Source organism: Nuphar pumila, chromosome 7, assembly GCF_984573655.1.
Source record: "Nuphar pumila chromosome 7, dmNupPumi1.hap1.1, whole genome shotgun sequence".
Taxonomy (NCBI): domain Eukaryota; kingdom Viridiplantae; phylum Streptophyta; class Magnoliopsida; order Nymphaeales; family Nymphaeaceae; genus Nuphar; species Nuphar pumila.
In genome coordinates this window covers 45,942,057-45,952,675 of record NC_143255.1, presented here as the reverse complement: position 1 = coordinate 45,952,675, position 10,619 = coordinate 45,942,057, and the positions used below count along the sequence as shown (strand labels likewise).

General features: G+C 39.3%; 1 protein-coding gene, 2 non-coding genes and 1 pseudogene across 4 annotated transcripts; 2 read left to right on the top strand and 2 right to left on the bottom strand.

Annotated features, from left to right (window-relative positions):
• Positions 1-2,009: 2,009 nt before the first annotated feature.
• Positions 2,010-2,100, bottom strand: LOC149832146 (small nucleolar RNA snoR1). The gene has a single exon (XR_016433488.1). It is a non-coding gene; the product is annotated as a small nucleolar RNA snoR1 (small nucleolar RNA).
• Positions 2,101-2,210: 110 nt separating this feature from the next.
• Positions 2,211-2,305, bottom strand: LOC149832145 (small nucleolar RNA snoR1). The gene has a single exon (XR_016433489.1). It is a non-coding gene; the product is annotated as a small nucleolar RNA snoR1 (small nucleolar RNA).
• Positions 2,306-3,815: 1,510 nt separating this feature from the next.
• LOC149832144 (loganic acid O-methyltransferase-like) lies at positions 3,816-6,491 on the top strand (annotated as a pseudogene). Its single transcript, XR_016433214.1, has 3 exons — positions 3,816-4,138; positions 4,183-4,434; positions 5,904-6,491. The product of XR_016433214.1 is annotated as a loganic acid O-methyltransferase-like (transcript).
• A 2,310-nt stretch (positions 6,492-8,801) lies between these two features.
• LOC149832143 (uncharacterized) lies at positions 8,802-10,025 on the top strand. The gene has a single exon (XM_090013171.1). The coding sequence runs from the start codon at positions 8,802-8,804 to the stop codon at positions 10,023-10,025; it is 1,224 nt and encodes a 407-aa protein (XP_089869297.1).
• Positions 10,026-10,619: the final 594 nt, after the last annotated feature.

Below are 10,619 nucleotides of genomic sequence, written 5' to 3'. Positions count from 1 at the left end.
CGTTGACCATAACTTTCGCACGATAGAAATTTTGTGGCAATTTCTCATCTTTAGGCAACATACTCTTCACAATCATGCACAAACAGTCAAAACATGATTAACTCAAATTATACTCGGACTTCAAATTCATTAGTTGAAGAACTGCAGACAAGATAGTGTGACTCTCACAACCGTTCCAAAGTGGCTCATCAGCATCTCTAAGTAAATCATAAAATCTACTAGCTGCATCGTTTGGTGATTCTTCATCTACGGCAGTTCTTACATCACTAGAACTCATAGCATAACCCAGTTCTGTTCCTGCGGCATCAAATATCAAATTCGTATATGGATTATCATGCACCACATTCACCCGTGCATTAAAATCGTTTCTAAATTCTTCTCCATGAAACATCCAGTTCTGATAATCACTCACAAAACCCTTTCTGTATAGGTGATGTCTAACGCCATGAGGTTTTACAAATCGATTATTCTTACAAATCTTGCAGGGACACCTAATCCGACCTGTGGGATCTACCGTACTAACACTTGCCATTGCAAATTCAATAAAACTGTCAACACCATCCATATATTCATGCGATAACTCATTATTCACTATCTTACGGTACATTCATTCACGGTTTGCAATCATTCTGTCGTATGATGTTACGAATAGTATCCTAACCAATTAAAAGAGAACCATCAGAATGCTATGATGAAGAAAATATCAAATTTATCATGCAATATATGATGTCATACAATCACAAGAATTATGATGCATGCATTGATAACTTAATATTTTCATGTGCAAACTATTCATGACATGATACATTCATTTGAAGCATGCTTTCAGTATACAATTTCACATGGAAGACATAATCAAATTGAAAGTAACTACATGTAAGCATGGATACAATCACATCAAACATTGCAATACATCGAAATAATTCATATCAAACAAATGTCAAACATGTACCTGCAGCAAACACACTTCAATATCCCACTAACTACTACCATGCATAGCATGGACTCCGTACTTCAAAAATAAGAACACTTCCATATTCATACATTAAAATCATGCTCAACATGATCTCCGAACTCCAACAAAGCAGTCCTAGATATCAACAACTAAGTGAGTGTGTGAACAATAAAGTGTTACATTCAATAAATTAAATAACATGTGATGCGCTTGCATCACTTACTCACCACGGGTATTTACCCGATTTGCATTATTTTTGTCACTTACTTACCACGGGTGGCGGGGTACAAGCGAGTTCCGTTGAGAAATTTGCAAAAAACACTGTGTTAAAATGAATATTGAAGCTAATTAGGGAAACACAAACACTTATGCAATGCAAAAAATAACTAAACTATTGATGATATATCTAATGATGAAATGCGATGAAATAAAGTGTGCAAGTAATGTACTGCAATGAATATTGAAGCTAATTAGGGAAACACAAACACTTATGCAAAGGAAGCAAAAATACTAAACAAAGAAAAATAGAACAAAGAAAAAATAGGAAATGGATCATAAATTGTTTATCTCTACTCAACGGACGATCTATAGAAGATCATTCTTATACAAGAGGTGACAAAACAAAAATTTCATAAACCAGTACAGAGAAATACTAAACAACCACTTGCCTAACAGATTATAAAAAAGAGAGACACACTAAGAAACCATTTGCAAAATATACAATAAACTAAACCACAACCAATTAAAAATGGGATAATGATATACTCTCTTTAGGATTTCTGTGTTCCCATTTTCTCAATCAAAATCTTTTAAAACTCATATTTTTCTATCATGCCCTTTGTTTCCCCAATCATTAAAAGAAATAAAGGGAAAGGAAAATTAAACTAAATAGAAGGAAAATAATGACAAAAATCCTTTTCTTAACACAAACATGGCACAAGATGTTACATCTTCCCATCCAACAAACATTAGCCCAAACAAATATTCCAAATAATAACACTTGGAAAACAAACTGGTAATTCGGTTAAAACCTCAAAAAGATTATAGAAAATAGGTCAGATAGTCGCTTGCATGTGCTCAAGGAACAACTTCAAGAGATAGTTTTCATACAAGAGGTGTCAGAAGAAGAAATAATCATCATGGACATAACATAAATAAATAAAAAAATATAGAAAAATAGCGGGAGATAATGTAAGAAAGATGTCACATGAAAACCATAAAACAAAATGCAAAAAATAACAGAAATGGAGGAAATCGCTCAGAACAGTTTGCTTATCTTTGCTCAAAGAACAAGCTTTGAAAGTTGTTCTCGTACAAGAGGTGTCAGAAGAAGCATTGAACATCATGGAAAAAATGAAAAAGAAGACATAATCATAAAAAGATAGTTTCAGAGGAAGCAAAAATGCAGATGAGGAATCGGAAGAAGAAGAAGAAGAAGAAGAAGAAGAAGAAGAAGAAGAAGAAGAAGAAGAAGAAGAAGAAAATGCAGATGCAAATGATTACCTGCGCGTCGCCGGGCGATGGCGGGAGGCTGACGGAGAGCAGCAGCTGGAGAGCGGTGGACGACTGGCGAGCGGCGGCTGGCGAGCGGTGGACGGCTGGCGAGCGGTGGACGGGGAGCGGCGGCGGCCGGGCAGTGGCGAGAGCCGACGAGCGGCGGGAGGGAGAGGGCGGCGAGCGGGAGCAAGACAGCGAAACAGGAAAAAGAGAAAGAGGGATGGGATTAGGGATTTACGCGACATTTAGCGACGGCTTAGCGACAGAATAATTCCGTCGCTAAGCCGTTATAAATCAAAATACCAAAAAAGCGATGGAATATATTCTGTCGCTACGTCGTCGCTACAGAGTTCCCTCTCTAAATCCATCGCTAAAATGGTGTTCTTGTAATAAGAATTAGCGACAAAAAATTGCAGTCGCTAATCCGTCACTAAGTAGCGACAGATTAGCGATAAAAGTTGTTTCCTCGTTAATCCATCGCGAATTAGCGACATATTGTATCTCTAGCTAATCTGTCGCTAATTAGCAACGGAAAAAATCCGTCGCAAATTTCCGTCGCTAATTAACAATTTTCTTGTAGTGCAACCCGACCCGCCGACCCGCCAACTCGTCTGCCAACCCGCCAACCTGACCCGTCAACCCGACCCACCAACCTGCCAACCCGATCCGTCAACCCGCCAACCTGACCCGCGAACCTGAAAACCCGTTTACCCGACCCAACCCATTTATTAAATGGGTTGGCGGGTCGTGTCGGGTTACCCGTTTATTAAACAGGTCGGGTTCATGTTTGCCACAGCCGACCCGTTTAATAAACGGGTCGGGTTCAGGTTGAGGTATGCTGACACGCCAACCCGACCCGATTGACACCCCTAGAGCGGATCCATCTACGTACCCACAATTTGAAAAGAGCACCGACAATGCCCTAAAGCCCAATTTGATCATGAAGATCATTAGTTTCAGCCCATCCATCCAGAAGGTGAACATAACCACAAATTCTTGTGGGGGACCATCTAGGTGGGGGACTACTCCTGATGAACAGAAAACCCTTGGACCCGATCCCTGTTGTACAGTGGGCTTGCCTGGTTTATTTGTCGGCAGATCACATTAAACACTTTTAGCGTGCCACTGCACGTGATCTACCCTCCATAGATATGGCAGGCTGAGACATGGCGATCATCAGATCTGAGTGTCAGGCGTGATTTCTTCGACTTATGAATAAAAGAATAACAAAAAAAAAATCTTCAAGCTTTGAGACATTTGATACACATAACGGAGTATGACCAAGATGGTTCTCATAAATAACTAAAAAGCCTAACAAGTCTACTGAATATGGCAGAGGCTCAGGTATGATAGTGTGAAGGAGATGATAATGGAAGCCATCCAGGCGAAGTTTGACATTTCAAAACAGAAGGATGCAATCAGGATTGTTGATCTAGGACGTTCTGTGGGGCCCAATACATTCTACACCGTACGTTCAAACAATTATAGATGCAATGTTGGCCATGGTGAAGAAGTCACCACACCAAGCTCACACTTTTGAGTTCCAAGTCTTCTTTAATGATCAGACGGCCAATGATTTCGACTTAATTGCTATTCAGCAACATCCCTCGTTGTGACCGTCGATACTTTGTGGCAGGGGTGCCAGGATCCTTTTACTGGCGGTTATTTCCTCGAGATTCGATCCATATTTTTCAATTCCACAATGGCCCTAGCTACATTGGCTCTCAAAGACACCAGTTGGGGCCATCAACAAGGGGAGGGTGCACATCTGTGGTGGTGGCCCTGGCATCCTAAATGCCTATTTCACACAATTTAAAGCTGACATGTTAGACTTCTTGAGTTTTAGGGCTGATGAGCTGGTTGAAGGAGGACTACTAGCCCTACAGTTTGCTTGCCGCCATGAAATGATTGACTTGACTATGTCAGAATTTGGCTGGTCAGTTTTCCCTTTGGAGCCCATCCTTCAAGAGCTTGTTCTTGAGGTAAGAGCGCACCCACACACATGCACATAGGAACAAGTCTCTGTGCAGATATGCATGTATATATGCAGGGCCGGATGGCCTCTTTGAGATTTGAGGCCACCGCCTAGGGTCAATGCTTATATTTCACATGCTGAGGGCCTCCAATGAAACATGGCTGAGAAATAAATGTGCCTAGGGCATCAACTTCTCTTGAGCCCCGGCCCTGCATGTATGTATGTATGTCATCAAGAATTGAAATTCATAGATGCAAAAGTTGTTTGGACTCAATCTAATACTCATAGATGCAAGTTGATTTGATTGAATCTAACATTATAGATGTGATTTACGTGGCAGAGAGAGAGAGAGAGCTTTCTCCTAATCGTAGGAGCAGGCCGACAAGTTTTACTTTGTGTTTTTTTTTTTTTTTCAGAATCTAGCTTTTATGGATGTGACCTACCTGGTTTGTTTTAGTAGGAAGACTTTTAGATCAGCTGATTACAACATGTGCCTAGGTTATAATAATTTTTCAAACAATCAATGTCTCAGTATTTTTATAAATTTAAAGACTCATAAAATGGTATTTTTTCATTGGAAAAACATGATCTCACTACCTGAACTTAGCAAATGGATCATGCTAAAACACATCTATGTGTCAGATTTAACACACACAAACGTATATATATAGTAATGATAGAGTGCACTCGGAGCAGCTACTCCCACCTAATAAAAGCTTTAAATTGTAAAAAAAAAAAAATTGAGCATTTTTTGTTGATTAGAATTTACAGATTTTGAATCATGTGATGCAGGTTTTTTATGATCATCAAAAATCAATCGCACAAAATGTATAAAAATTTCATGACTTAAAAAATCTTATTTTTATGTCAAAAAATGATTTAAAACATGATTCTCCTATCGAATAAACTGTGTTAAGTACATCTATAAGGTCCGATTGAAAAGATGCAACCTGCAGCTGTGATTTATAGTAGGTGAGAGTAGCTGCTTCTGCACTACTCTCTCTCTCTCTCTCTCTCTCTCTCTCTCTCTCTCTCTCTCTCTATATATATATATATATATATATATATATATATATATATATATATATAGAGAGAGAGAGAGAGAGAGAGAGAGAGAGATGAGGCTTTCGATGGCATGCAAATTATCTCTTAGAACATCTAATTGCAACATAAAGCCCCACAAAAAGATGAGGCTTTCCATGACGTGCAAAACACCGCAGAAAGGAAAAAACATTTGGTTCGGATTTAGATTTAAAAAAGGTTTGCAGCTGATGTGGAATATCTATCATGTAGATTGGAGATCTCAATGAGAAAACTTTTCTATATATTATTCTGTTAGGTGAGTAAAAATTTCTTGGTCAATTCATTGAATGAATGTTGTTAAAATAGGTTTTTGAATTAAATCAATTTTCTAAAAATATGCCTGAATCATATCGTGTGGTTTTAGCTTTACTAATTGAGTTGACATAAATGAAGGGCAAGGTGAAAGAAGAGGAGCTAGACTCCTTCCAGATCCCTCTTTATGTCCCAACCATTGAAGAGTTCAAGGTGCTGGTGGAGATGAACGGCCAATACACCATCCACATGGCACAAGTATTTAATCAAGGGTGGGGGTTGAGTGGATGTGGGGAGGATGGAACTGAATCCAACCTTGAGCAGTTCTCCCAGTCTGTTAGCATTGCATTCTGGGCAGTGTATGAGGAGTTGGTGAGCGTCCACTTTGGTCAGAAGGTCGTGGAAGAAGTTTTCCAAAGGCTTCCAACTAAAGTTTACCAACATCTTGTTACTAGTGATTCTTTGCCACCACCTCTCCCAGCTGCCTTCTTCATCCTTCAACGCAAGCCACGCTCTTCGAACTAATCTCTCTCTCTAGAGAGAGAGAGAGTGAGACGTTCATCCATGGAATTACAAATGTACGTGTGTATGTCATCTAACCATTATTGTAAGAAATCCTGTTTGGGTTAGATGGGGTTTTCCATCTAATGTAAGTTTGTTGGACTTGATCCAGTTCCTCTATAGTAAAACTGCATTCTGTATGGATACATATAGTATATAAATAAATTTGGGTTTTTATATAGTAATTCTCTCTCTCTCACTCTCTCTCTGTCGATCACATGTGGCCCAACAAACCAAAGTTACTTTGGGTTCCAAATTCCCAAGTGAGAAATACATTAGTTTTTTTTTTTTCAAGTAGTCCCTCCATATGTGCTGGAGATGCTTGATTGAAAAGGAATCAGCCCTTGGATCATGATTTTCCGATGTGTATGCAGGATTTTATGCGGGTTGGCCTAACATGTATAGCATGACTTCATCACTCAAAAGATTGTGTTTTTATGTTCAAAGTGCACGATCCAAAGGTCAACCTTTTATGAAATTGAATGCATCTTTGGTGTTCAGGTGTGAGTTCTAACTAATGTTCATAATGCATGAGTCTAGTCAACCCTTTACTAAATTGGTCATGTTGAATGCATCAATGACGTTTGATTTGATCAGCATAACCTGCCCCCTGTGATTTCCAACTAGGGGTTCAGAACCATGTGTAGCCAATATTTTTTTTATCGTTTTTAGTATCTATCACATTTGCGAGCAAACTAACTCATTGTGAGCAACTGATGGAGTTTTTATACGTATCGATTCAGATCAATATGTGAATCCCTATGTCCAATTCGAATTTGATTATTAATTTGTTTATTACTCTACTTGAGATGTGGCTATAACTAGGGGGTGTCAACGTACGGGCCTGGTTTACCCGGACCCAACCCGAACCAAACCCTATAGGGTCTGGGTATGGTGATAAATAATAAGACCTGAATCCAGACCCAAAGGTCTGATTAATACATGGACCTGTGTATAGTTTGTGAAATTTTATTCCAGACCCAGACCCCAAAGACTCACAATTTTTCAATGTAAAAATGATAAAAAATATGGTTTTACTGGGTATGATCTGGGTCGGGGTTGACGTAGTTCTTAGAGGATCCGGGTATGATTTTTCTTATAGTAGACTCGATTAGATTTGGGTTTGAACCCAATACCATACCCAAAAATCAGGTCCAAGTCTGGTACCACCTGGATCCAAACCAAACTCGACCCGTTCACACCCGTAGTTATAACTGATCAGAAATAGGACACGAGATCATTGTTTTCTTTTGCTTTTTAATCAATAAAAGATCACATTAAATTAAAATATAACTTAGAATTATTAAAACTATTAAAAAGATTAGAATAATGTAGATGCGTGTTTGAGTCATGTTAGCGTGTCATATGTCTGATTCGTGTCTCTAGGGATACACGGCTAGAATGGTGCGTCCTTATGACATTGCCCAAAGGTGAAACAGAGGATGCCATCTCTCTCTCTCTCTCTCTCATGGTTTTGGGTTCTGAATGAGTTGAAGAGGAAGAGGGAAGTAGGACGTGGTTCTGAGAATCTCTGCATCACCAGTCACCACCAACTGGTTGAGCCACCTGCAACCAACTTTTTGGGATGGATGGAGAGGTGGGTGAGGGAGTCTTCTTGTGGGAACTCATTTCTTTGCATGTTTTGTTTGTGAGTGAATTCATTCGATTTATAGAGGCTAGGAATTTGTTTTACTATTTGCTTTTAATGAGAGCGAGAGAGCGAGATTGTTCTTTTCTTGAGCTAAATTGTCTTTTTATGTGTTGTTTATGGCATCAGGAACGAAGTAATCCGTTATTTATATAGTATAGTCCCTCTTAGAAGAAAAGAAAAGGGAGGTATGTTGAAGAGGGCTTTAAGCCCACGGCGACACGAGTGCGTGCTAACCGTTTGCTGAAATGCCTCAGTAAACAGTTAGAAGTGCCCAATGAAGAGCTGATGTGCACCATGTTTGATGCACATCAAGAGTTTGTATAAAAGCCCAAACCAACTGGGTGAGGGTTTAGCGGAGAGTCCTTTTTCCTCTTGTAAAGGGGCCTTCTAACAATCCAGTTAAGGAGAAAAGTAGACGGTGTGTGTGCAGAGCAACCTTTCGAGTTTATTACTAAGCCACCTTGTTGACAGCCTGGAAAAGACTGCACTGTGTGCAGCAACAGGTTTGCAGAATAAGCGTTTGCCTAAGTGCCTCAAAGAGGCAGATTTGCTTACCTCAATAGCTTAAATACTCCTAGACTCTTTTTATGAGCAAATTTGGAAGCTGCTGCAGACAACTATGATTGAACCACAACAAGCAGAACACGTTGGCAATGAAATTGAACATGCTGCAAGTTGAATGCGGATCAAGCATGGTTATAATTACTAGACTGCATGGTGCTCTGATACCAGTATTGGATTTTTATGCCTGAATTGAGAGGAATTTTTTGAACCAGAAGAGAAGGTGCTATTTGTTTCGTAGTACTGGGAATTGACAGGCCATTGCAATGGGTACTCGTGCACTCATCTCAAAAGAAGGTTGCAACCAATTTCATTTTCATTGCTGCAAGTTTGGTTTTAGTCCTAAGCTGAGAAATGCAGTTGTTTCTTTCTCAACACTGACTCAAGTGGTATCTGATGTCAAGCGAGTAGATCACAGGGACTGGCTTTCTCCAAATGAGGTCTTGAAAATCTTCAGTGGATTAAGAGATCCTGAGCTGATTATCAATACCTTCCAGAAAGTTTCTCTCCGTAAGGACTATAAGCCTAATGAGGCTCTTTACAGCATGATAATTGAGAGGCTTTCTCATGCACAAATGTTTGATGCAATTGAAGAGCTCTTGGTGAGAATAAAAATTGAGCGATGTAAGATGTCAGATGAGTTCTTTCGTAATTTAATTAAGTTATATGCTCATGTGGCAAACAACCCTGAACGGGCTGTCAAAGCACTCTATGAAATGCCAGAATTTCGCTGTTGGCCTACGGTTGCAACTTTTAATTGTGTGCTTAATATGCTAGTTTGCACAAGGAGATATGAGACCATTCATGAGGTATACTTGAGAGCTCCTCGGTTGGGTGTCAAGCTTGACACTTGTTGTTTTAATATTCTCATCAAGGCCTTATGTCAACTTGGAAAAATAGGTGCTGCATATTCATTGCTTGGAGAAATGCCTAAACAAGGCTGTAAGCCTAACAGAAAAACTTATGCAACACTCATGCATTATCTATGTGAACAAGGCAATGTGGATGAAGCCTTTGAACTCTATGAAAGAACGGATAGAGCAGGTTGCCATCATGACACAATAACGTTTAATATATTAATTTCTGGGCTCTGCAAACAAAGGAGAGTGATGGAGGGAGTGGATTTATTGGATAAAATGAAGTCGAAGGGATGTTTCCCTAACTCTGGATCTTACCTAGCAGTTATATATGGTCTGTTGGATACAAAGAAGTTTGTTGATGCAAAAATATTTACGTACAGGATGATTTCAGAAGGCCTTTCTCCAAGTTTTAGATCATACAAATTGTTGATTAAAGGGCTCTGTACTGCAAGGTTACTAGATGATGCTGAGTTGATTCTAAGACAGATGATACAGCATGGATTTGTTCCTCGAATGGGAACCTGGAGGAGGCTTCTCAACTGCATGTTTCCAAGGACTGGCAATATATTTATCCACAATGATGCCATTGATGAATTAGTGCAGTTGGAGAGTCTAAATCCAGATTCGTAAAGATATGAGGGTAATGCCGATATACTTATGTGTAACAAAACTTGATGATCTTCTATGGATTGGAGGCAGTTCATTTAGTACAGGACAGGGCAGAACATTACAGACCCATACCATCAAATCGGATTTCCTTTTTGTTAATGTCACCTAGGCATGGATACATTCTCCATGGCGACTTGACACACACTTTGAGAGTGCTTCAACACAGGATCAACCAACTAGAAGGTAACAAAGTCACCACCTTGGTCGTGAAAAGCACTTTATGAAAAATTGAGATCATTTGTCTTGATATGGAGGATTCATGATTTTCTACCTTTGCTGTTTTTTGATGAATGTAGTATGATACATGCTTGTAATCGGGCTAAGGTTTGACCATTGTGTTGTTGATGTTGATGATCTATCACGCTAGATGTTCATTCTGTGGGCACTGATCTTTGAAGGGGAGAAAAAGGAAATGAAGATAAATAAAAAGGGTGATTTGTGTGGGATCTTTCTGTACCTTTGATGGAAGTTTCCTTTCAATTATTTTGAACGGCAGAACTTTCATTCTGTTGGTTCAGCAGCCATCCAATTTCAAGTTAATCAGTAGAGCAATCA

Bases quoted from the DNA above. Each gene is read 5' to 3' on its own strand.
- LOC149832143 (XM_090013171.1), top strand. From the start codon at position 8,802: ATGGGTACTCGTGCACTCATCTCAAAAGAAGGTTGCAACCAATTTCAT.